The sequence below is a fragment of the Typopeltis vanoorti genome, chromosome 19 (assembly GCF_054136105.1).
Source record: "Typopeltis vanoorti isolate ZY-2024b chromosome 19, IOZ_Tvanoo_1.0, whole genome shotgun sequence".
In the NCBI taxonomy this organism is placed as follows: domain Eukaryota; kingdom Metazoa; phylum Arthropoda; class Arachnida; order Uropygi; family Thelyphonidae; genus Typopeltis; species Typopeltis vanoorti.
The window spans coordinates 17071808-17099592 of NC_143567.1; the positions used below are offsets into that span (position 1 = coordinate 17071808).

Sequence of the window (27785 nt, forward strand, 5' to 3'; positions counted from 1 at the left end):
GCAAAGGTGTAGCAAGCTACCAACACTCCTATCTCAGTATCTCCTTTTTTGCATTAATCCGTTTTGCATTAAAGGAGATACTGAGACAGGAGTGTTGGTAGCTTGCTACATTTGCAATGAGTTGCCCTGGTGTTTATCACCTTACTCCAGTCCTGAAGATACTTTCAGGCACAAACTTTGTTTGCTCACACTTGGATAAAGGATTAAACTAAATTTATTATACTCTAACCAAGTGAAAAATAAACTTTCAACATCTTTCTCTAAATCCAGAGTAATTGATTAAAAAAGGGTGGCACACCATTTGGCAACTCCTATAGGTAGAGATGACCTGCGAATGCTTCTGCCTGGTATCTCAGCTTGGGCCTGGCTCCCACTGAAGAGACCTTATTCGCCAAGACGTGAAAGAGAGCTCCAGTTCGAAGAAGAAAGAACCTGTGCCTACCAGTCCAAAAGAGGATCCAGTTCCCGCGGCCCGAAGAGAGAGCTCCATGCTCACTTTCTACAGAAGTACCTTGGCGTTGGTAAGGCCTTTTTTCTTATTATTGGCTCTTTTACCCATTCCTTCTGGTATCTCTTTGCTTGTTGCGAGGGACACCGGGCGTTCCCTGACTTCGCCCTCCTTTACCTCCCCCCTTTCTACAGCCAGTAGTTAGGTCTTCCCCCCAACAATGCCATTATTCTTACCCAGAACTAGAACGCTTGGCATCGAAGTCAAGCGGCTCCCAGATGAGCGGACGTTAGTGAAAGCTCTGATTGATACAGTAGGGGCAGAAAACATATACGGTTTCACACCGTACTCAAAAGAAAGATTCCAAATTGTAGTTAAAAATGACCAAACAAGAAGCAAATTATTAGGCGGGACAAACGATTAAACCTTATTTAATAGGGAGTTTACGAAAAACGTTAAGAATAACTAGATTTCCCTTGGAATACCTGGAGAATGAAGACAACATCAAGAAATTTTTTAGCCAATGGGGCGATATTATTAATATCAAAGCATTTGAACATTCAGATTACAAAAGCTGGAAAACAGGTGACGTTGAAGTACAGATGGATATGAAAAAGGAAGTTCCCAACTTCATTTTAGTGGGCCAAACAAGGGTGATGGTCAACTACCGAGGTGTTAAAAGATTATGTTTCCGATGTGACTCTGAGGGTCACCTAGGGGCAGAATGCCCAAAACTACAGTGCAGAAATTGCAAATCAACAAAGCACAAAATAGTAAACTGCACAGAAGCATGTCTTAAATGTGGGGACTTGACCCATAAAGTGGACACGTGCTCGCACAGAACACTCTCAGAAGCAGCTGGAGGGACCATAATACCGATCAGGGCTATACCCCTCAGTAAACCTGAGGTATCATCAGGGAGCGATTTTCCAGAGCTCCGGCAACAGACGGAAAAAGAAACACTAGCAGAAAACACAACCTCCATGAAACCCGTAACGGGTAAGACACCCAGGGCAACCCGCCACATCAAGGAAATAACAGCCAACTTCGAAACCCGCAGCAAAGAGGAAGAAGTTGTAACAACCAGCGCCCCAATAAAGCGCACGAGAGGCAGAAACAGAAGAGGCAAAACAGGCTAAACAAAACAGCCTACTCTCGTCAGAAGATGAAATGGACAACATCCAAACTACAAGCCAATGCGAAGGCACCCAGCCCCTTGAGGAGGCGGTAACACAGACAGGAAACCTATCCCCAATAGCGGACCAACCTGCAGAACCCCATTCACATATCTGCAGCACGGACATTTATAGCGTCACAGAAATGGAATTTCAAAACGACTTCGTTATGGATATTCCAAACAGCTCCGATAGTGAATCACAGGTGGAACATGTAGAGCAACAGACAACACCCCCCTTCCTCCAAATACCAACATGGATTTTAAAATTGCCACTTTAAACACCAACGGTTTACGCAACCCCTTCGCACAAAGCACTGTCTGGAAGCTAATGTTAAGGTAGAAAATTAATATCCTCCTGATTCAAGAAACCCATTTTTATAAGCATTGGGACGTGGAGAACTTCGAGAAGCTACCCAGTCACCAGCTACTGGCGCTTTGGGGATGCTCACTTGCGAGGGGTGGGGATACTAATTCGCCCCCCAATCACGGGGGGGGGGGTTCTTCAACATCCAGAAGGACGCCATGGGACGTCTAATAACGGTGGACTGGAAGTACGGTGGCCGTACCATCCGGCTTGTTGCAGTATATGCCCCGAACAACCCATACCACAGAAGCGGTTTCTTCTCTGCCCTTGAAAACTACCTCTTGGGAGCAGAATACCTAATAGTAGCCGGGAACTGGAATTGTGTGGAAGACACACGTTTGGATAAAGTAGGCGGGAATGCAAACTCCGGAACTGGCAGAACCGCCGCTCTAAAAAGATGCTGTGTAAATTTTGATCTCGTCAATGTCTGGAGGAGGAATAACCCATCGAAGGTAGTAACAACGTGGTGCCGCAGCCAGATATCGACGAGACTAGATATGGTGTAAGTGTCCCAAAACTTGGAACAGTATGTTCAAAGGACACGTCACACCACAGCACACAACATGTCAACAGACCACAAATTGGTCATTTTAAAAATTACACTCCCAGAGGTTATGGAAACAGCCAGAGGTCCTTGGAGGCTTCCTCCTACCTTTCCCAGTCTTTTTAGCGACCAGCTACAGAAACTCTGTGATGAATGGACAAACATCAACTGGGACTGGGAAAACTGGCTGCACTTTAAGTGGCAGGCTAAGGAACTGTTTCAAAAATGTGGGCGCGAAAGGGTCTACCAACAACGTAAGCGGCTGAGGGATCTCTACAGGGAACTCGGCTGGTACCGGTCAAGCGAACGGAGAGGAGTTCCCTGCTGACATCTTATCAGACAGGTAGAAATAGAGCTGCAGCAAGAGCGGCAGAGTAGAGTCGATGACCTCGACTTTCGCACGAGACTATCTTAGAAATTTGGAAACACCCTCCACCGCATTCTACAATCAACAACGGGTGGCAGCAAATGATGAAAGAACGATTTACCAGATCGAGGAGAAAGGCCAGATTCTAAATTCAACCCATGAAATACTCCGTCACTTTCACCAGCAGTATCTCGGCATCTTCGCTGACCAGCAGGGCACGGATGACTTCAGTGAGTGGGACGTCAAACGTTTTCCCGAGCATCTTAGCGCCCTGCATGACAGGCCGATAACTGCAGCTGAAATAAAAGCCACGTGCAAAACGATGAAGACAAAAAAGACCCCAGGGCCAGACGGACTGGGGATAGAATTCTATAGATCTATCTGGGACCTTGTACTGCCAGCACTAGTAAAGATCTTTAACAAATTCCTCACTTCGGGAAACATCCCCGAGGAATTCGCTAAGAGCTATACAATCTTCATCCCCAAAAAAGACTGAGATCGGACCTTGTCAAATAACTGGCGTCCCATCTCCTTAACTAACCTAGACTATAAACTTTTTGCAAACATTATCTGTACACGCATTAAGGGCGGAATAGAAAACATAATAACAAGTTCACAGGTCTATGGAATCCCAGGTAGATCTATGGAATTTAATCTTTTCCTGCTAAGAGACCTAATCAGACTGGCCAAGGAAAAAAAATACCCCCTGGCACTTCTCTCCACCGACCTGGAAAAAACGTTCGACAGCGTCAGCCACACGTACTTACAGGACACCCTAAAAAAAGTAGGCATAGGCCCGAGACTTCAGCGTACAATTGAACATATGTACGCGGAAGCCTCGACACAACTGTCTATTAATGGGTTTCTGACAGAACCAATCCGTATAAAGAGAGGGGTTAGGCAAGGCTGCCCACTAAGCCCCCTTCTCTTTTCACTAGCATTAGAACCCTTCATCAAAAGAATAGAGAACACCCCTGCAATTAATGGTATTCCACTGCCCCAAGTCTCCAAACAGTGCAAAATAGTAGCATATGCAGATGATGTAGTGGCCACACTCAGAGACTCTGATTCTATCTGCATCTATCTTGACATACTGCAAAACTTCAGCATAGTCAGTGGTCTCCGAGTTAATGCACAAAAAACCAAAATCAAAAATTTTGGAAATTTCCATAACACCGGACTTCCCTGCGGTTTAGCGCTGCATATGCAGCCGCTAACAATACTAGGAGTTCCCTTTTCTGAGTCGCTAGCTTTACCAGTTAAAAAATTACAGGAAATAAGTACGGAAAAGATAAGTCTATTCAAACTGACCTTTTTCTCCTTTTATGGCAGAGCCACAGTGATAAAAACAATCATTACCCCAATGCTGATGCACACAGTCAATATCACAGGCATCACACTGCTACAAGAAAACCAATTATCCAAAAAACTCATAGATTTCTTCTGGAATGAAAAAAAACATGAGGTTAAAAAACAATACCTGCAACTAAAACATGAAGAAGGGGGGTACGCTCTGCCTGATCTCAAAAGCTTGCTTTATGCAAATACATTCAAAACCGTACGGAAGGCCTTAAACTCAAACCATATTTCAGGCCTCCTAATTAGATATTTTATAGGACTTTTCCTCCCCCTCTTTGGAACCACGGACTATGCTGGACCCCATGCAAGGGTTGTGCCCAAGTGGTACCGCACACTAGTAAAATCACTCACAGTACTTAGAGACAAAGGAACAGAAATCCTCACACACAAACCCAAAGCAGTATACTGGGATTTCTTCCAACTCTCCAGGCATGATACACCAAACCTCGGGACAAACAATGAAATTCTCTTTAAAAACATCAAGAATAGCTGGGGACAGCCTTTTCATCGGGATCTGGCCTGGCGAATAGCTTATGGGCAGCTCCCGGTGAAACAGGTTAAATCTAGGTACGTACCCAGTCAGTGCGATCCCTTTTGTGATGTCTACCGGGGCGTGGAAACGGTGGAGCATTTCTTTTATTTTTGCCCACCAGCCCAACGCGTCTGGCAAAGACTGAGCGCAGCACTGGGAATCCCGATGCTATCACTAGAAGAGGTCATACACCTGCAATTCCCGCCACCAGTCAACAAGACCCAAAAATTTGCCATTTTTTAAATTAACGTCTTAAAGTATCACATCTGGAAGGTACGGAAAAAATCCCAGGTACGGGACGCAAATTTAATGTACACAGGAATAAGGAAAGGTTTCTTTTTTTATCTTCCTAAATTTCTTGCGCAAGAGAGACATCTACTAGGCGACTTTAAATTTGTGAACAAATACTGCAAACCACCGAAAATATGCTTTCTTATACAGGGACGCATCAAGCCCTGTATATTTCTTTAGTATCTCCAAAACTCCACCTAACTCTCCCTAGGAAAAGTAACAACCACTCTGTTCTTCCTCGCCACAAAGCTTTCGCTGGCACGGTTTCCTTTACTCCAAATAAGGGGGGTAGATCTGAGAACCCGGGCTGGGAAGGCTTACTGCAAGGCGGTGCTGCTCCTTGTGAGCGGCATCTCCCGGGCCAGTCTTCTACCCCATTCTAAGTCCCAGTGGTACCAGGTCTGTAAGTTCCTTATTTTGTTCCCTTTCAGTTCAACTGACCGGACCTTAAGTCCTTTAATTTTTATGTAATTTAAAAAAAAAAAAAAGTTCTAACTGAAAATACTGTTTTCAAAACAGGTCAATGGATCTCCTTCATAGATAACTGATGAAATTATTAAGGATAAATTTATAAGTGAACTTTTAACCATAAAAGAAATTTTTATGGTTAAATTTTCTTTTTTTTTTTTAACAGATAAATTGAGAATGTGTCACAGACCAATTAGCCATATAAGGCTAAACAGGTTGACTGAGGCCTCTTTTACCTCCTACTATCCTACTCTATCTTTCATTATTCTCCTCTCTTACTGTTTGCTGACCCTCGGCATGCTTTATTCTCCAAAGGCCTATGATGAGAGACATGAACTCCCATTCGACCTCAATACAGGTCGAAACTAGTCTGGGTAGTGGCCCTTCCCTTAATGCATAATGTTAGACATATCCACAAGGAGATGCGTTTTGCATTAAAGGAGATACTGAGACAGGAGTGTTGGTAGCTTGCTACACCTTTGCAACGAGTTGCCCTGGTGTTGTATCACCTTACTCCAGTCCTGCTGCTTATAACGTTCATAACAGATGTCATCCTTCTTCAAACAATATTCCTTCCACATCGTCCTTTTCTTGCTTAATAAGATTACACATCCATTTGATTTCTACTCTATTTTTCAAACTCTCAGGACACATTCTGATATCCCATCATTTAAGTATTGTTTTGATGCTTCCCATGCATTGTCGATATTCTTTCCATCCAGCAACCAATCCCATTCCACTGAACTCAGTATACTCCTCAGTTGGTCATAATTCCCTGCTTTGTAGTTCAGCATGTAACCTTTCCTGAATGGAACATTCATAAACTTAGTCACTTCCCAAGTGAGTACTGCATAATCATTGCCACCAACCGGAGGCAGAATAGTTACATCTTTAACTGAAACACCCTCTGACACTATAATTAAATCCAACACTCTGTGCCCTCGCATTCCTTCTGTCAAATGCTGCTTAAGGAAGTTGTCCTGCAACAACTCAATAAATGCATTTTCTTTCTTCTCATGAGATTCTACTGCTACCCAATCAATATTTGGGTAATTAAAGTCTCTCATTGTGATTACTCTTTTCATGCTCATCTCTTCATCACTTGCAACCGATCCACCAGGTCTGTAACAACACCTCACTATGTACTTGATCTTGTTAGATTACACCTCACACCAGACAGGCTTCAAACTCAGTGCCACATGAAATATCGTTAGTAGTACTACAATCATAGGTCTCAATTCTAACTGGATTCAAGTCATCCGATATTAGTAGCATATTTCCTCCTCTCCTATCTATCCTTCCTAAAAATACTGTACCCATGACACTCGATACCAGTTAGGTCTGATTCTGACAGCCAGGTCTCACTAATACCTACAATCTGAGTTTACAACATATTGACTAAGGCAACAAACTCTATCCCTTTCTCATACACCTAGCATTCGTGTACATTTTCATTACAACATGAACAGAAAGTACCTAATTCAACCATTAGGTAACTTTTCTTAAAGATCAATTTCTAATAAGAAAAAACTTCTCAGAAATAAAAATTTTCCAATAACATTAGAAAATCTGATGTTATTAACCATGCATTATTACTAACCAGATATATAAATTAAATTAACCCAGAAATTATATACTTGGCTTAATCCTTTATCCAAGTAAACAAAGTTTGCACCTGAGGTATTTTCAGGACTGGGCAACTTGTATAAAGAAGCTAAGACTTCACATCACTTGCCTTAGTATCCCATAATGCAAAGTACATCTCCTTATAGACATGTATAATGCTATGCATTATGGGAAGGGTCACTATCCAGACCAGTTTCACTGTTTAAGTGTGGGGTTATCTCTCCAAAAACTCGTGCAATCACTCAGATCACCCAACAATGAGCAACCTGAGTGACCATTTAACTCAGTGGTGGCTCTGCTAAATGACAGCAGAGCAGAGCTTGGCCTTGCAAAACCAAGCTCTGCTTGGTTTTGCAAGGCCAAGCAGAACCGCTCATATTCCAGGAAAAGCATCAGCCAAGGAAGCCCTAATACAGGCCACCCCAACAGATCCAAATCCCTGGATGCTCAAAAGCTCCATAAGGCAAAAGCTTTAAGGGAGCAAAAACTCTGCTCCCCTGGAATCAAACCACTAACCAGTTTCAACCTTTATTAAGGTCTCATCAGTGGGAGTCAGATCCAGAGGTGATACAGGTTGAAGTAATGGAGAAGTCATATTTTCATATATGAGTTGCCAAAAGGTGTAACACACCTTATTATTAAATCACTCTGGATTAGAGAAAGTTGTTGGAAGTTTTTTCACTTGGTTATACTATAAATTAAAGATACCAAGAAATTATATACTTGGCTTAATCCTTTATCCAAGTGTTCAGGTGCAAACTTTGTTTGCACCTGAAGTATTTTCAGGACTGACATCTCGTATAAAGAAGCTAAGACTTCACATCACTTGCCTTATATGAATTGCCCCAGTCATGAAACTACTTCAGGCGCAAACTTTGTTTGCTTACACTTAATCCTTTATCCAAGTGTGTGTGTTATACTATAATTTCTTGGTATCTTTAATTTATAGTATAACCAAATGAAAAAATTTCCAAAACTTTCTCTAATCCAGAGCGATTGAATAATAAGGTGTGATACTTTTTGGCAACTAGTATATGAAAATATCACTTCTGCATTACTTCAACCTTAGTATCACCTCTGAGTCTGGCTCCCACTGAAGAGACCTCAATATAGTTTGAAACCTGTCTGGATAGTGGCCCTTTCCATAACGCATAGCATTACACATGTCTGCAAGGACATGTGCTTTGCATTATGGAATACTATGGAAAGTGATGATGTGAAGTCTTAGCTTCTTTATACGAGTTGCCCAGTCCTGAAAATACTTCAGGTGCAAACTTTGTTTGCTTACATTTGGATAAAGGATTAAGCCAAGTATATAATTTCTTGGTATCTTTAATTTATAGTATAACCAAGTGAAAAAACTTCCAATAACCAGATATATTTTCAGGATTTTTCTCCCTGCCCCCATCAATAAAGATTGAAGTGACAGAAAAATAAAGTTAATACAAATTAAACTGTAATAAATTGGCATCATAAATACATGAATCACATAGATCTGTAAAAGATAAAACAAGTTAATTTTTAGAGATCAAAAATCAAAAATGTTAAAATACTTTATACAGCTTGAATCTACATGGTTTTTATTTTTGTTCTCTGACATGTAGATGCTAAGAGAGTCAAATATGAATGCACATACCACTCTTAACTTTAATTACTGCCATAATTAAGTGAAATTTGAATTCAACTTAATTCACATAAGCATGAAGATGCAACTTAGATAAATTTAGTGCATTTCTGCAATACTTAAAATGAGAATAATTCTCAAAATAAACATTTCAACATTTGTATGTCTTCATACAATGTTTTGCAACATTAGTGTGTGTCTGGGTGAATACTTATATTCTGAGACTTCAAGTACCTCAAGTGGTATAAGTTATATTTATGAACACACCAGGAATGTTTCACATAAGAGCTTGATACTGAAACAAGTCAGTTTCTTTAAATTTTTTTATTACTATAACTGATAGACTGATACAGGTAATTATTGAGATTATGCAAAGCAATCAAAGAATAATGCAAAATGCATCTTGTCTGTAAGCTTGTATGTGTCCTGTTACTTGTTTGTATATTTGTGGAATGACAAACCCAAGATTTCAAGAGGAAAAACCCCATCGTCTCTGAGATCACCTTTGTCACTATTAACTGGTAAAACCTTTTATTTCTATGCTTCATTTCTGTGTTCGATTGTTTCCAGTATTCTGATTCAAATTTACAATGACTGCATTGCTTAATGAATTATAAGCATGAAAACATCTATTCAAAATGTTGCCTTTAAATTCTTATTCCTTAACTAAGCTGTGGTTCTCCAATGTGTGCCAACACTGTTTAAGGAAAGAATCAATCACAGCAAATTATCTTCCTTTTCTACCTACACTAAAGCTCAAAATAGTTGCATAATCATATGGACATATTTGTTAAGGTTCTGCAATATTTTCTTACAACTCTTCCATGTCATCTCATATGCCAAATCATTTGTATCAGCCAATACAATCATTGATTTTCACTTTCCCTATTTGCATCCTAACCATCACTAACACCAATCTTTGCCCCAGTAAAACAATATTTCATCACACTCTCCTTACAGGAATTTCTCCAATGTTCTATCTCGCATTTTGTGCTGTGTAGGACACCTAGTCATTCATTTCTTTCTCATTATTCTCATCTACATTTTCTATCATACCATTTATCACCAGCACTCTAACTCGCATAATTATTATTATTATTTTTGGCTTTTAATCTGGTACTCATAAATGAAATGTAGTATCGTAGCCACTAGACCACATGAGATTATATAAATATAAATTTCATTTCAACCTCAATGATATTCATTTCTATCTTTAGTCTCCATCTATTTATCCTAAGAGAAACTGAACTTTAAGCTTCTCAAGCACTGCTCACCTCAGTTTTTCCCTCTGAATGACCGAACGGTAACATTTGTGCATATGTTTGTTGATAATGTATTATTCTTTCACAAATTCAATTTCTGCTGCTTGCATTTTCTACAAATATTTCCACAGTCACTGTTCATCAGAATTGGCACTGATAATTCCACTACATTCTTCTAAATCAGTTAACACATGCAGCAGCTATTCAATGCTGCCTCTTCATGGTTTAATTGTGAAGAGATTGTGAATAGTTTCTTTCTTCATTCATTCTACTGCTGTCTTTTGGGACTGTCTTCCCACTTGTGTATTTCCTGAAAAGTATAATGTGCAGGTCTTCATATTCGATATCCAAGACTCATTAAATAACCAGGTGATGGATACAGTCAACTCTTTCACACCAAGCAACATTGAATGAAATCTCGAAGATTGTCATTGCTGGTAATACCACTGGCAAATTCATATCTGGGTTTAATGTTTTTTTTTTTTTTTTGGTATATAAATGACATACAATTAAACCCTGGATTCTGTACATATATTTGTAAGGGAACTACTTTGAAAGAAACAACAATTAGGACTAAACATTCATTTTAGTAAAATTATGGAGACTACAACCATATTAGGATTAATTACTGTAATTTCCCGATGTTTTGACCTTCATATTAAGGTCATCTAGAGTACACATACAAAGACAAGCTACATTACATTTCTAACAGTAAGTGACAATGACTTAGTCAAATTAAAACACACACTATAAAAGACATCACACTATAAAAGTGATTTGTTAGTCAGTTTTCACAAATGTCCCAATCAGTGATATAATTCTTTTACAGGAAGAATTCCCACCCATGTGTGGCAAAATATTTTACCTACAAAAAGAAGGCACGGTCATGGGCTCACCATTATCCCCCCCCCTCCAATTTATATTGCAGCATTTGAGCAATGTACTCTAGATTCCTCTACTTGAAAACCCCAAGTCTGGTTTAGATACGTTGACTATATTTTCGTTATCTGGTCCCATGGCCGTCAAACATTGGACACTTTCCTCAACCACCTAAAACAACACAATCTCATACAATTGAGATTGAAAGTCAGACCTCACTTCCCTTTCTAGATACACTTGTCACACGTCTTCCTTCTGATAGTCTTTCCTTCCCTGTTTACCGGAAGCCTACACATACTAGCCAATATACACACAAACTCCTACTACCACCCAACACAAAAACTAGGTATCATCACCACACTAAAAAACAGGGTTTTGAAGATTTGCTCCAGTGAACAAGCACTTAAACATGAATTAAAAGTTATCAGCAATACTTTCCTGAAAAATGGCTACAGCCAAAATACTATCAACAAAATTCTTTATAAGACCACTTAAAAACAAAAATAAACTAGATTATAATAAAACTGCAGCCATTCCATGAAAAAACAGAATGCACAATTCCCATCAGAAAAAAATAAACAAATGGCATGCTAAATTGAATAACTATGGTTAATCTGGTCTGTCTGATCATGCTCTGAATGCTCTATATAAAATTGACTAGAAAGGCACCTGTTGTTACATGACACCATAACATGGTATGAGCGTAAATTTAAGGAGGCCTGCAAATTTCTTATCGACCACCCTAATCTTAACAATAATGGTGGTCTAAAATTCCCAAGAATATGGATGGCAAATATTCTACCTACTTAATCTTTTGGTCTAAGAGTTGATTATAATTAGGATTGTAAACAATCCAGGATCATAACTAATATAACACTATTGTTAAATTCTGGATTAGGCCATCACTTTGCTATATTAAAACTATATATGAATTTGTTCTCCGATGATGTTATAAAGAGGATATAGCTTTGATTTTTTTTCACTAGAGGTCAGGCCAGTAGAATAACGATCAAATCATTGTCACGAGATGGCGGCACTGCTGAACTGTCGCTTCACTGCATGCCACTTAATTAGTAATAGCCTTGGGTCAGCTATCTCTGATTGGCTACCAGTGGAGATTGAACTGCCCATTCGGTCTCCAAAAAGTTAGATAGGGCTAAAACAGCCTCACCTACTCCCTATATGGGAATAAAAGCGTCCCCCCCCCCACCCCCCCCCCCCCCCACCCCCCCCCCCCCCCACCCCCCCCCCCCCCCACCCCCCCCCCCCCCCACCCCCCCCCCCCCCCACCCCCCCCCCCCCCCACCCCCCCCCCCCCCCACCCCCCCCCCCCCCCACCCCCCCCCCCCCCCACCCCCCCCCCCCCCCACCCCCCCCCCCCCCCACCCCCCCCCCCCCCCACCCCCCCCCCCCCCCACCCCCCCCCCCCCCCACCCCCCCCCCCCCCCACCCCCCCCCCCCCCCACCCCCCCCCCCCCCCACCCCCCCCCCCCCCCACCCCCCCCCCCCCCCACCCCCCCCCCCCCCCACCCCCCCCCCCCCCCACCCCCCCCCCCCCCCACCCCCCCCCCCCCCCACCCCCCCCCCCCCCCACCCCCCCCCCCCCCCACCCCCCCCCCCCCCCACCCCCCCCCCCCCCCACCCCCCCCCCCCCCCACCCCCCCCCCCCCCCACCCCCCCCCCCCCCCACCCCCCCCAACATATATACATACATACACACACACATACATACACATATATACATACATACACACACACATACATACACACACACACACATACACACACACACACACACACACATATATATACATACATACACACACACATACATACACACACACATACATACACACACACACACATACATACACATACATACACATATATACATACATACACACACACATACATACACATATATACATACACACACACACACATACATACACATATATACATATAGATACATATATATGTGTGTGTGTGTGCATATTCCAGATGATGCCCTTGATATGAAGGTTGAAACGTTGGGAAATTAAAGTAATTATTCCTAACACAGTTGTAGTCTCCATAATTTTACTAACACTAAAAGAAAGGACTAAACATTGTTTACTATCCTGTATAGAAACTTTTTGATTGTAGCATCTTATATGACAAGCCTGGTACCACATAGTTTAGTCTGTACTCCACTACTGTTTAACTTGGACACTAACAATACTGTGAATAATAAGCATAGCAATGTCCAATTGTTTGCTAATGATGTGAAGTTGAAGGTGGGGAAGAGGGCTGAGAGAGAATATTGAGGAATAGTTGTATTCTGTCCTCCCCCCTTCTCCAGCAGAAAGATTCAATTAAATTAGTATGGATCTTAAAAGATGTCATGTTGTATACTACAGCAGCACACAAGAATAACATGAAGTATTATCATATATTCTATCCATGGTAACAGTTGTACATTTCATGTGGGATTACAATGCACATTAAAAAAAATAAGAAATGAATTTTAAGCCTGAAGGACAAACAACAAATCAGACAATACAAGTATTGCAATATTTTCTGAGAAAAGAAACAGAAGATAAATACGTTGTCATTTTGCAATATACTTGCAAGTGCAAAAGTCGAGGAAACATCATTAGGAAGAAAGAAAATCAAGAGATGACCAAGATATCAAGATGGGTCTACTGCACAAAAAGGAATACAGAGCTATGTAGATAGGAAAAGTGTGTAGTTGTGATTAAGATATAACTGAGGGAAGAAACATAAGGATTCAGTTCTTAACTCTTTTCATTCTTAGTCATTGAATGAATTTAACACATTGACTGCCATTGGCCTAACATATAAATTTAATGCCATTGCCACTTAATTGCAAGTATTTTATTTTCAAAAATATGTAACTGCTGCTGTTACATTTTTTGCTTTGTCAATGCAACTACAAACTTTTATTTAGTAGGAAAAAAAAAGTTCTTGGAGAGCTAGCATGATTATATATCAGAGGTTAAATATTCTAGTCCTGTGCAAAAAGGGAGCTACATGTTTATTAGAAGCGAGCGGCACTAGTCTTGTATTAGTACTACTACACAGCTACCATAAATCAGTCAAACTGGTCACTGCTGCCAAAATGTTATTTTCTCTACAAAAATATATAACACATTTCCCCCCCCCCCTGCCCCTCACTTCATCACTATAGCTGCAAAGTTCTTTAGTAAAGAAACCAGAATCACATTATCTCAGAGTTGGCATATATTAAAGGAGTTTTTTTCCATAAACCATTTTCAAGATCTCACTACAGATTCTCATATATTGGCACCTGAAGAAAAATCAGTTTATACCTATCAAAAAAAAAAAAAAAAATTACTTATCATTATTGCCCTAAGATCCCATAGAGTCAAAGACTCAACCTAGGAGGTCCCTTTGTCATACACACAGCTCATCATACCACACCTTAAACACATTCAAATTCTCTGCAGACCACACTCTCAGGCAAGACATTCCAATCATTCACAACTCTGCATGCAAAAAAAAAAAAAAAAAAAAAAAAAAAAAAAAACCCTGCTTCTCACTCTCTTGTTCACTCACTCCTTATACAGCTTCCAGGGATGACCTGTTGTTCTCCCCTGATTTCCCACCATTTTATGAAAAACCTCTTCAACATTCATCCTATAACAACCACTTACCAATGCATTTTTGAAAATTATGGACACAACTACCATGTTTGAATAAAAACTTTAGTTTAATATAACTAAAATCTACATTCGACGTTTCGACCTTTATGTCAAGGTCATCTTCTGGAGCATACAACTATACACAGAAGACAAGCTACACTACAATCAAATTGGTTTGTTAAAGACACTGACCAACCACTACAACAATTGTTGGCCTGACCTCTGGTGAAAGAAAAAAATAAAAAAATTAAATAAATAAATAAATAAATAAAAAAAAGAAAATTATACATCAGCGCTAGAGTCCTATTATTAGTGTTATCTGTTGGTTGTAGAAATACATTGGGCACAACAACAAGTATCTATCTATATACATATATTAACATCATGTACATTCTAGCCAGTTGGTATGGAATGGTTTCTAATACTAGCTGAAGATTGGCTAGAGTCCCGACTTATGATGGATCTTATATATTAAGTAGACTGAATGTGTGCCATCCAGATCCTTGGAATTTTCATGCCATCTTTGTTGTTGATATTTAAGGATTTCGCAGGCTTCCTTAAATTTCCTTTCGTACCAGGTTTTTGTGCAGTGTAAAGAGCAGGTGCTTTTCCAGTTGGTTTGGTGTAAGGTGTTGAGTGCGTGGTCTGAGAGGCCTGCTTCACCATAATGGTTATATTTAATGTGTTCTTTCTTGCATATAGGGATTGTCCGTCCTGTTTCACCAATGTACGATAAGTTACAGGTGCAGCGGATGCAATAGACTCCAGGATGTACTAATGGGAGGAGAGGATCCTTAGAGGAGTTGAATATGGTTTTAAGTTTAGTGGGTGGTTTAAAGGTGGCATTGAGGTTATGTTGTAGGATTCTGTTGATTTTTTCCGATAACCCTTTAATGTATGGGATGGCTTTGGTTTTACTGTAATCTAGATTCGTTTTTGTTGTTTTATGGAGTATTTTATTAATAGTATTTTTGTTATAGTCATTATTTATGAATGTGTCGCTGATGATTTTTAGTTCTTGTTTCAGGGCTTGCTGGTTAGAGCAAATTGTTGTAGCTCTGTTTTTAAGAGTGTTAATGACTCCATATTTTTGTGATGGGTGGTGGTATGAATTAGCATGTATGTATGTATTGGCCATTGTGTGTCGGTTTTTGGTAGACCGTGAAGGATAGACTGCCTAAAGGAAGACGTGTGACTAGTGTATCTAGGAACGGGAGCGCATTTTGGTTTTCGATGGTAAATTGTATGCGTTCGTGTTGTTTGTTTGTTCAGGTGGCTAAGGAATGTGTTTAGCATTTGTCACTTGTGCGGCCAGATCACGAACACATCGTCAACGTATCTAAGCCAGACTGTCGGTCTTAGCGTGGCAGAATCAAGAGCCCTTTGCTCTAAGGTTTCCATGTAGAAGTTAGCGATTGGGGGGGAGGATAGTGGTGAGCTTACCTACAAAAAGAAGGCTGTACCTTCTTTTTGTAGGTAAAATTTGTTTTGCCACACGAAGTAACCAGACTGTAGTATGTGGGCAAAGAGGGCTGTAATGTCAGGTGGAAATTTGTTCTGTAGTAGGTGAATTGTGTCATTGGTGGGGGACATTAGTGAAAAAAAAGGGCAGAAACGTCGAAACTGACCAATAAGTAGTCTTTGTCGAGTGTTATGTTTTTAATTTTTTTTATAAAGTGTTGTGTGTTTTTTTTTTATGTAGGAGGGGGAATGACCTACCAACTCCTTGAGTGTTGCCGCTAATTTCTTGGCTAAGTGGTAATTGGGACTGTCTATTCCTTCCACGATTGGTCGAAGGGGCACATTTTGTTTGTATTTTCGGGACCCCATATATTTTGGGGGGGGGGGGGGCATAGTGGGGTATGAGTTTTTTTAACCGTGTCTGGTGGCCAGGAAGTGACGGACTTTAGTAGTTTCTCTGTTTTATCCTTTATCCTTTTTGTTGGGTTATAATTTACCATTTTATATGTGTTGTTATCAGCTACTAGTTGATTCATTTGAAGTACGTATGTTGACCTGTCAAGGACAACAGTGGCATTGCATTGCCTTTATCCGCTTTCATTATTATTATTATGTTTTATTTGACTTTTAATGACTTAATTGCTGCTAATTTTTAGCAGCAATCAAGTCATTAAAGATACACAACTTGCTGATACCTATCAGATAGCCAGTCTCCGATCCAATGCACTAATACAATATCCAACCCCATCTACTCTAGTTTGACTATCAATTTATCATGCAGTAACTATCAAAAGACTTTGCAAAATCTAAGTATACTACTGTGTATCCTCTCATCTGTCCAATGAAGCCATCACCTTATTGTAATAAGTAGATTACTAAAACATGACCTCCCTTTAGCAAATCCATGCTGTCCATCAGAGATACTATTGTTGTCAACCTAATTCTAGATCTAGGTTCTCACCAGCCTGTCCAACACTTTAACCACAACAATTAACACACAGATAGGCCTATAATTTGATACTTGAGTTCTGCCACCTCCATTATGAAAGTCCTTATGGTAATAGCAAGATGATCATTCCTTCACTTGAAATACCTACACTGGATACAAATTATATTTTAGTCTGCAACAATCAGTATGACAAATACAAGATGACTTGCATTTTGCATGGTAATGTAGGCTGTCAACTACAGGCTATCTTAATGTCAATAGTCAACTTAATGATGAGACAGTGAAATGCTAAAAGATGAATATTAATAAAAATTTATCTACTTTTAACCAGGACAAAAAAAAAAAAAAAAACAGTTGTTTTCATTTAATAAAATCAAACTATCTGAATATACACAGCTGTGTGTGTTACAATTCACTTGGTGAATGCTGGGATTTAAACATATGGTTATTATATTAGATTAGAAATAATCTAACATAATCAAGACACAAATGACCTGTAATGTAAGTACATAACATGAGCTAATACCTTTCATGATTTGTTGTATCTCCATTTTTAAAGTTATTATCTCTCTCCCAGTAGAATCATCAAGTGCACGTTTTAGTCGATGGATGGAGAGATCTGAATTATGAATTTAAAAGACATTTAGTATAGGTACATAAGCATAAAAATCTAATTCAATGACAGGATTATAAATTTATTTCATAGACATTTACAATATTGGCCTAATATTAATTTTAAATTTAGTAATACCAATATACAGTAATTATAGAGTTATATATTAAGCAATAAATCAAGCTTTCTAAATACAAACCATTCTAATGAGATCACTGACTAGAAATCTGACTTTGCCAATAAAGAATCAATGCTGTTCACAATTTTTACAATGCTATAAATTAAAGATGTCACAAAATTATATTCTTGATTTAATCCTTTATCCAAGCAAGCAAAGTTTGCACGTGAAGTAACTTCACAAAGGGGAAACTAGTATATAGAGGCAAATAACCTCATTGAATATCCTCTACATATGAGTATATAGCCTCTATATACAAGTTGTCCTGTCATGAAGTAATTTCATCTGCAAACTTTGTTTGCTTACACTTAATAAAGGATTAAACCATGAACACAATTTCTTGGCATCCTTAATTTATAGTATACCCAAGTGGAAAAACTTTCAACTTTTACAATGCTAGCGAATTAAATTGGCTGTCTGATATACATTAGAAATGTTGTGTATGGAGGAGTGACATCACGTACGAGGAAAGTCACAAGTGGGTTCCACAGGTATCAGTACTGGGACCTTTGCTTTTTAACCTTTATATCAATGATACTGCCTAGCTTGCAAGGGAATATTTAATTATTTGCAGATGTGAAGCTTGGAAAGGTTACTAGTAAGAGTGCTGATATGGTAGCCCTTCAGGAGGGGTTAAATAAGATGGACAGATGGATAAATTAATGGATATATCAGTTTAATGCAACTAAATAAGGAAATTTGGTATCCACTGGTGAAAGGCTGCATATTATATTAGTAGATCTGTACTAGAGGAAGTGGATGAGGTGGGGGAGAGGAGGAAGAATCTTCAGATGGTTGTTGATAAACTGATTTGAAAAGGATAACTTAGCCTTGGAGAGGGTACAGAGACAATGATATCAATATTTTACAATGTTATGAGGAGAGACTGAGGACACACAAACTCTAGTTTGGTAGATGGAAGATGAAGGGGGGGAGGCTTAATTGAGACATTTAAACTGATGAGAGGTAGTTACAGGATTGACAAGAGAGATTTCACATCTAGTAGAACAAAGGGAAGGAGCAAGGAAAAGAGGTCATTCCTGAAGTTGCAAATAGTGAGTAGAAGGATAAGAAGAAACTTTTTTTGCACCATATACAAGGGTGTCTGAAAAGCTCTCTGCCTAACAATGAAAAAATAATTTATAATTTCAAAATTATTTTTATTTTTCAACATAATCTCCCTTAAGACTGATACATTTATTCCAGTGATGTTCCAGCACCTTTATCCCATCCCTGTAGTGGTTCTCAGTAAGATCTGCAAAATAACCCTCTACAGCTGCAATCACCTCTTGATTCGAAGAAAAACACTGACCAGCGAGGAAGAGTTTTGGTTTTGGGAAGAGATAGAAGTCAGAGGGGGCCAAATCTGGAGAATAGGGTGGATGTTCCAACAATTCATAATACAGATTTCTTAATTTTCCCATGGCCAAAACCCTTTTGTGGGCAGGTGCATTGTCCTGATGAAAGATGATTTTTTTCTTCTGCAAAACGAGTCTTTTCTCACGAATTTTTTCGTCAGGTCAGGTTAAAAGATCGGAATAATATTCCCCGGTTATTGTTTTACCATTTTGAAGATAATTAATAAACAAAATGCCTTTAGCATCCCAAAACACCAATGCTATGACCTTTCCTGCTGATCGAACCGACTTTGTCTTCTTTATTGCTGAACAACCAGCTTCTGTCCACTGTTTTGCTGCTGTTTAGATTCTGGTATGTAATGGTGAATCCAAGTCTTATCCATAGTAATAAATCAATGCACAAAATCAGTTTTATTCTTGTTAAAATGTTCCAAGTACTGTTCAGAGATTTTCATGAGAGTGCATTTTTGATCTGCTGCGAGCAAACACGGCACCAATCTTGCACAAAGCTTTTTCATATGCAATTCTTCATGTAAAATATATCCTACACATTTTTTTTGAGATACTTAGTCTCAGCAATTTCACACACTTTGACTCTCTGGTCATCCAATACTCTGGTCGTGCACTTGATCAATGATTTCTGGTGTTGTTACACTTTTTGAATGTCCTTCACATGGATCATCTTCAAGGCTGGTATGGCCATGTTTAAACTTGACAGTCCATTTCTTAATTATCGAAAATGAAAGAGAAGAGTGCCCATAAATTATGAACTTCGAATGAATTTCTCTTGGCATTAAAACTTCTTTTACAAAGAATTTTATAACTGTACGATACTCAATTTTATCCATTTCAAGGGATACAGACAACACTTATGCTTCAGACAGCTATATAAAACAAACTACTTGATAGAATGACTGCCAATTTCATATGGATGTTTATGACAGATGTACCAACTTAGGGGAAAAAAATCTTACTGATAGTGTTGCCATCTATGGTCGAGGCCAAGAATTTTTCAGACCACACGTACACTTACCGGAGTTATCTAATAAGCAGTAAATCAAGCTTTCATTGCCTGATAGTGGTGAATGTGCAGATGGCAAATGGGTTCAAGCAGTGCCATGATAGACTTGTCTAAGATGGACCTCCCACAACATGTCTCATGACTATGGGAGTCCATAATAATAACAACATGAAAGTTTACAATACATACATACAATCTTACTATACTGGATGAAAACAAATACTTTAAGAGCTAGTGAGACTTCCTACAGAAAGCTTGGCATGTATTATCTCAAACAGTTACCATTAGCCTACTATCCTCACAATTACAAATGAATAAAATATACATTCAGAACTGCATAAAATTCATTAGATACAAATTATATTTTATAATGTGAGATCTGTATCATATCACTATTTAAACAAATACTATTTCCAATTTCAGTCTTGATAAGTGATGGTTATCTGCATTTACAAATGCACTAAGAAAGACAGCAGTTATTTTTATTATTATGATTCAGGCTTCCATGGAGTCACAAGGCTTATTGTGGAAGGCCCACCCTACAAAACAAAGTCTATCATACCACTCCTCAAATCCACTGACCATTCATGCTCTCATTACTATCAGGCAATTCCTACCGTGGTTCGACCACCCTCCATGCAAAGAAACCGCTCTTTACCTTCTTGCTCACAACTCGCTTTCCTACTACCAGGAATGGCCTCCTTGTCCGTTGCCACACACTAAACAAAAGTAGTCTCCAGTAACTACCTCTCAACAGTTTAAAAGCCTCAATCACATCACCTCTCCTATCTACCAAACTCTACAATCCACATTCCCTCCATCTATACTTATAACTAACATTGTACAGTCCTGATATCATCTTTGTTATCTACCTCTGCATTCTTTCTATGGTTAATTTATCCCCTTCAAATCTTGGGAACAAAAATTTGAACAAAATAGTCCAGGTGTAGTTTGATCAGAGCTTTATACAATGGAATGACAACTCTTATCTCTGCAGGTCAGCATCCTTCTCAGTATTGCTGCACTGCTCTAGGTTACCTTCACCACCTTTCCAGTATATTCTCTGAATTTCAGGTTTCTATCAATCATCATCCCCAGATCCCTTGCCTTCCTCTAGTACAGTTCCTCCAACACAGTATGCAGCCTGCCATCGATGTATCCCAACCTTCACGACTTCACTTTTTTCCCTCAATTTAATTCTTAGCTGAATTAAACTGAAACTCCCCATTCGTTTTCCCATCTGTCCAGTTTATTCAAATCCTTTTGCAGGGCTACCACATCTGCACCATTACTAATAATTCTTCCCAGGGTCACGCCATCTGCAAACAACTGAATATCCCCCTGCAATCCAATGTCACTGATATAAAGGCTAAACAATACAGGTCCCATTAATGAGGCACCTTGTGGGACTCCTACTTGTAACCTTCTGATTCCTTGATACCACTCCCTCATACACAACTCTGATACCTATCATATGGCCAATCCTGAATCCAGTTTACTAACCTGATATCTAAACCCATGTGCTACAACTTAAATATCAGCTTATCATGTGGCACCCTGTCAAATGCCTTTGTAAAATACAGAAAAATGGCAGAATATGCCTTTCCTTCATCGACCGCTCTTGCCACTATTATAAAAGGCAATCATATCAATAAATCAAGAGCACCCTCCTTAACAAATCCATGCTGACTCTCACAGATAACATTACCCTCATTTGACCAATGCTGTAAATGATCCCTAATTTCTCCATTTTTAGGCACCTTTTCCATGGCCACACTTTCACTGAAAAGCCAGATCAACTGAACTCTCAGTCCTTTAGCACATTATCTCAAAACCTGTGGCAAAATTCCATCCAGTCCCATTGCTTTATTGACATCTAGAGCACTCAGTATTTGAAACACACTGTTATTGCACTTCTAAACCTGGAACTTGCCCTATCTCTCTCTCTAGCATTAAAACCTGCTTCTCCAGGATGAAATACCTCAATAAAGTGTTCATTTAACAACTCCACTCCTTTGCATCAGTTTTTATCCAACAATGTCATTCTTGCAGAATAATTTCTCCTCCTACAAGCCACATAATGAAAGAATTCCTTAGGATTTTCTTTGGATCTCAGGGGCAAATCTCTTCTCATTCCAATTTTGTGTTCCTTACCATACTAGTCACTCTCCTGGCCTGAGTCATATTCTTCATGTATCTACTCTCCACCACTCTTATATCTCTTCCATACCTGTAGTTCCCATTTGATACTGTTTGTCATCCACTTTGCACCAAATCATGTTCTCATCTTCACTCGCAATATACAACTTGCCATTGCTGCTAATCCTCCTTCCTATGGTCTGACTACTACTTCAGTTCTTCTGATCCAAACACTCCTCAAACTGAATAACAGAAATCTTCCCCACAGGAATGAAGGCTTTCATCCCCTATTCCAGTCCAAACTCTCAGCCATCATCTTAGCTTTGGTTCTTGAAAAAATGTGCTAATACTGTAAAAGGAAAAAACCTCTGCTTACCACAATTGGCTCAAGACCAAAACTCTAGCTGCCCTCTCTGCAGCCCACAACAGTTGTAAAAGAATCATCATCAAGCATAAGTCAGACTTTAAAAGGGTCAAATGCTGCAAACTGCCCCCTGTCCAAATGGTAGTTGCTCTTTCCAGTCCCTTGGGCACAACTTCTCTCTACCAAGTTTCCAGCATTCTCACATCCAGATAGTACTGTAGTCACCTCACCAAAAGACAAAACCAACTTAGTTGCATCACTCTTCTCTTCCAATTTATGCATTGATGACATGTGTAAAGTTCCCTCCACTCCACAAAGAATGGCTTCCATAGTCTTACAAAAAGAAATCCAAAAATTCCTTAACAACCTGAACACAAACAAGGCATTTGGTCCTGATGGTATCCTCCCTATTGTATTAAAAAATTGTGCCTCACAACTAACACCTATCCTGTATCACCTCTTAAATCTATCCTGTCTAACTGGCATCTATCTGACAACATGGAACAGGTCCATATCCAGCCCATCCCAAAGAAAGGTGATAAGTCAGCCAATGAACTACCATCCAATTGCTCTCACTTCTGTTCTCTCAAAAATTATGGAGAAGGTCATCAACAACCAACTCTTGACCCATCTAGAGACATACCAACTAATCAGTGATCAGCAGTATGAATTCTGCTACTCGTGATCTACAGCTGATCTTGCTTCCATCACCCACCAATGGACTCAAGCCATGGAGAAATTTGGAGAAACTCACGTGGTGCCCTCGACATTTTGAAGGCATTTGATCAGGTTTGACATAGGTGCCTACTCACCAAACTGCCATCTTATAATCTACCTTCCCCACTCAGCAACTGGATTGCCAACTTTCTCATTGGCTGATCAGTACATGTCATGGCTGACGGCTTACTCTCCTCAGATTTCTCCCCAATGCAGAAGTATCCCAGGGTTCAGTTCTTTCACCCACTCTCTTCCTCTTGTATATAAATGACCTGCTCTTACAGACTTCCAATCCTATCCATAGCTTTGCTGATGACAGTACATGCCATTCCTCCTTTTCATTCAACAAACCTGTTAATACTTAAGTATTAGAATCCTAAAAAACTACCAAGAACCTGAACTACTATATCCCAGTGGGGGCAAGAACAACTTTGTAAACTTCAATGCCACCAAAACTCAGTTCTGTCTGATCTTCCACAAGAAAGAGCTTGCATCCCTCCCCCTTACTTTCAGTAATACTGAGATATTCAAACCTTCTTGGACTGACCTGCACCTCCAATCTTTCCTGGCACAACCATATTTCAACTATAGCTTCTACAGCTGCCAAAAAACTTGGTATACTTTTTCGCATAAGACACACCTTCACAGCTCCTAACTTTTATACTAAGCTCAAATCTGCCCATGGCATGGGCAGATTTGAGCTTTGGGATGGTGAACCAAAATCCTCACTAAGATTGCTCGATTCTATCCAGATGAGAGTAATCCAGCTAATTAATGATCCCTCTCTCACAGACCCACTTCAATCCTCTCTCTCATGGATGTTCAGTTTCTGCTTGTACCTCTTCTACAAATACTTTCATGGACAGTGCTCTGCTGAAATGGCCACTGTTATACCTCCAAAATCAAAACAAGAGCCACTGCTAACTAACACTATTTTACAGTCCATCTTAAAACTCAAACCAACTTCACTGCCTTCTCTTTCATTCCATCTACTTCTGTCCATTGGAACAGTCTCTCCCACTCTGCCTTCCTCAAAGATTACAATCCTCAGCTTTTTAAGTAAAATGTGAACAGATTTCTCCTTTCTTCTATTCCATTTGCCCACACATGGCACTCGTGTGCTATAGGTCTTTTGTGTGTGGACCAGATTTAAAAAAAAATTCCTTCGCAAGTTCCCAAGCACTGGTGATATATCATACCCTTCCAATTCCTCCATCCATGTAACTGCTCCAAGCTGATACTTAAGACTATTATAATCACCTGCCTTATAATTCCATATACATTCCTTTCTCTTTGATATTGTTGCATGTCTGCTCATCTTCCAAGTTAAAACCACATAGTCACTCTTTTCCAACTGAGGGCAGAGATGCCATCTCAGTTATAATCAGCTCTTCTGAAGCTATGACCAAATCTAAAACTCTTGTACCTTGTGTTCCTTCTACTACATATTGTCTAATATATTTGTCTCTCAATAATTGCAGATTGTGTTCCCTTACTCATTTCATTAGATAAAAATACTTTTCATTAATTTCTTATCACTTCAGCTAAAGACTGAAATCAAACTTTTTTTTTTTTTTTTAAATTGAAGTTTGTCACATATGGTGAAAACTTGTAGTACTCAAGTTTAACTAAAATAAATTCTTCAGTCACTTCAGTAATATGAACTTCTAGAGACCAAAGAAATAGTTCATTATTGATGGAAAGAGGTGTAGAAGGAGGTAGCCAAATTATACCCAGCACTCAGGCAACAAATAGATCAGCTGTGCAACTAAGATAAATAATTATAATTGCCAAATGTGTATATTCTCTGAATAATTTGTTAAGCTGACAGTTGTTTAGATTGCCAAAACTACTAAAGCCATGAACCAACAAAGGTTTGAGGTCCATAAACTTTTCATGGTTTTAAGCTGATATGCAAGTTATGCATGATGAAAAACTGCAAATGAAAATAGCTTGTAAATATTCCTCTCAACCATGATGGGAATCAAAGTCTTCTTTTTCTAAAGTTTATTGTTACTAGCTATCTACAGGAGAGAAAAAAAAATGCCATCACCATATGACAATGTTTTCTTACTCATTTTCAGCTGAAAAGCCCTTTTAAAGATTTGTTGCATCTCAAAAAGGAGGAACCAAAGGGCTGTCACTTGATTGTATGTTTGGTACTTAGAGCTTAATCTTTTTATGTGGATCTATGGGCTCATGCCCTTGAATTTAAAGTGGTTTAAAAGTGGAAATATTTGTTACTAGTCATTGATAGCAAGATGCACTATCTGATCAAAAATATCCTTACTTCATAGTAGCAGATATGGTTATATACATCACAACTATGGCTCACATAGGTATAAAAGAAAGCACAGACTTGCAATCTGCTTAGACAAACCATTAACAGTAAGATAGACTGTATGAATGAGCTCAGTGACTTTCAATGTGCAACCTGGTATGCAAAATAAAATCAGAGTGAGACCTCACATTTTTGATTGAAACTGATTTCCAAAATGTTTGTCAGAAATTAAATGTTCTGAGCTCTGAAAAATATTCATCAGGAGCTAAAGAATATAATACCATGCCTGCACAGTAGCACACAACCCTAACATCAGAAAGGGCAATGCTGAGGAGTGCTGTAAATCTTACTGTCATCAAAATCTGGAGAAGTGGAAATGGATTCTGTGGAGTGATTATTCACACTTCACCACCTGATAGTTTGATGGGCAAGTCAGGTTTTGGTAGACACTAGAAGAATGCTACCTGCTCAAATGTGTTATGCTACTTGTGAAGTTTGGTGGAAAAGGCATGATGGTCTTGGGCTGTTTTTCATGGTTTGTGCTGGATTTAGTTCTGGCAACAGGTAAATCTTAATGCTATAGTCGAATGATATTCTAAGCAATTCTGTGCTTTCAACTTTATGGAAACAGTTTAGTGAAGACCCTTATCAACATGACAATCCCCTTCCCTTACATCCATGGCAAGGTTTGTGAAAGGAATGGTTTGATAAGAAGTTGACAAACTTAACTAGTGTGCACAGATCCCTGATCTCAACTCCATCAAACACCTGTGGGATGAACGTGAAAGCCGACTGCAAGCCAGGCTGAATTGCTTGACATCAATGACCTATCTCACTAATGCTATTCTGGAAGAATGGAAGGGAATATTACTGCAGTAACATAACAAAATCTAGTGGAAAGCCTTCCCATAAGACAGAAGGCTGTTATAGTAACAAAAGGTGGACCAACTCCATATTAATGCCTTTCATATTAGAGAGAGTAAGGATGAGCAGGCTTCTGGATATTTTTGATCTGATATTGTATATGAGACATAAGCTAGTAATGGGTTATTACCAAATCAATACAGATAGGTTTTTTTTCGAAGAATGGGGGAAGACAAGAAGCCATTCAAGGAAGGCAGGAAGGCATGAGCAGGTTGGGAATGAGGAGGAGTAAGTGTTTTAGATGGAGGGGGTGGAGGATGGAATGCACTGACATAATGTGATGAACGCACAAACAATGAATGCATTAAAGGCTCAGTATGATGATCAGTATGTGTGTAATTGGGATCTCCCATGATGAGCCTTTGGATTCCATGGTGATCTAATAATATTAACAATGTGAAAGGATTGCTATAATGAATTTCCCTTTAGATTAGTACTAATGATATGTAAATAATGCCACTTTTTGTCAGCAGTTTATAAATTTACTATAATGGTACAGTGGGCTTCTGCTTTCCATGACTTACCAGAAATTTACTTACAAAGAATTACTTGAAGAATTTACTAGAAAAACTATGGAAGGGAAACTGGGAGAACAAGCTGTATTCAGGCTAAATAGAGGTTGTCAGGATCAGATTTTCACTTTATGACAAATAGTTGGGAAATCATGGGATTCCCATAACAAGTCTCTGAACTTAAGTTTTATAGAAAAGGCATATGACAAGGTACCCAGGGAAAAGCTTTTCAAAACACTACAGTTATATGAGGTAAATGGAACATTATACAGGGCAATACAACTCAATTCTAGCAAGACAAAGATCATGGTTCTGAAAGGAAAAACAAACAGAGAAGCTCTTGAGAAACAAGTGTATCTTAATGGAGAAAGAACTGAGGAAGTCAGCATGTTTGAGTACCTGGGATCCATTATTAATGTGAAGAACTGCTGTTCAGAAGATGTCAGAAAAAGGTTAGGAATGGCTAAAAGAACAGTCAGAGACCTGTCTAAAATCTGGAAGGATGGATCTATCTCCATGGGAACAAAGTTGAGGATTTTAGATGCAGTTGTTTTTCCAACAGCGACTTATGGATGCGAGACTTGGAACCTAAAGAAGTCAGATAAGAAACGGATATCTGCTTTGGAGATGTGGTGTTACAGAAGGCTGTTGAGGATATCATA

The 27785-nt window shown here is 39.2% G+C and overlaps 1 protein-coding gene across 1 annotated transcript in view; it reads right to left on the minus strand.

Moving 5' to 3' along the window:
• LOC150095883 (glutamine--fructose-6-phosphate aminotransferase [isomerizing] 2-like) overlaps window positions 1–27785 on the minus strand; it is a 240259-nt gene that overhangs the window by 82139 nt on the left and 130335 nt on the right. The window contains exon 11 of the mRNA XM_090409642.1: window positions 17543–17635. Coding sequence (XP_090265768.1) covers window positions 17543–17635 — 93 coding nt within the window. The remainder of the gene's footprint in view (window positions 1–17542; window positions 17636–27785) is intronic.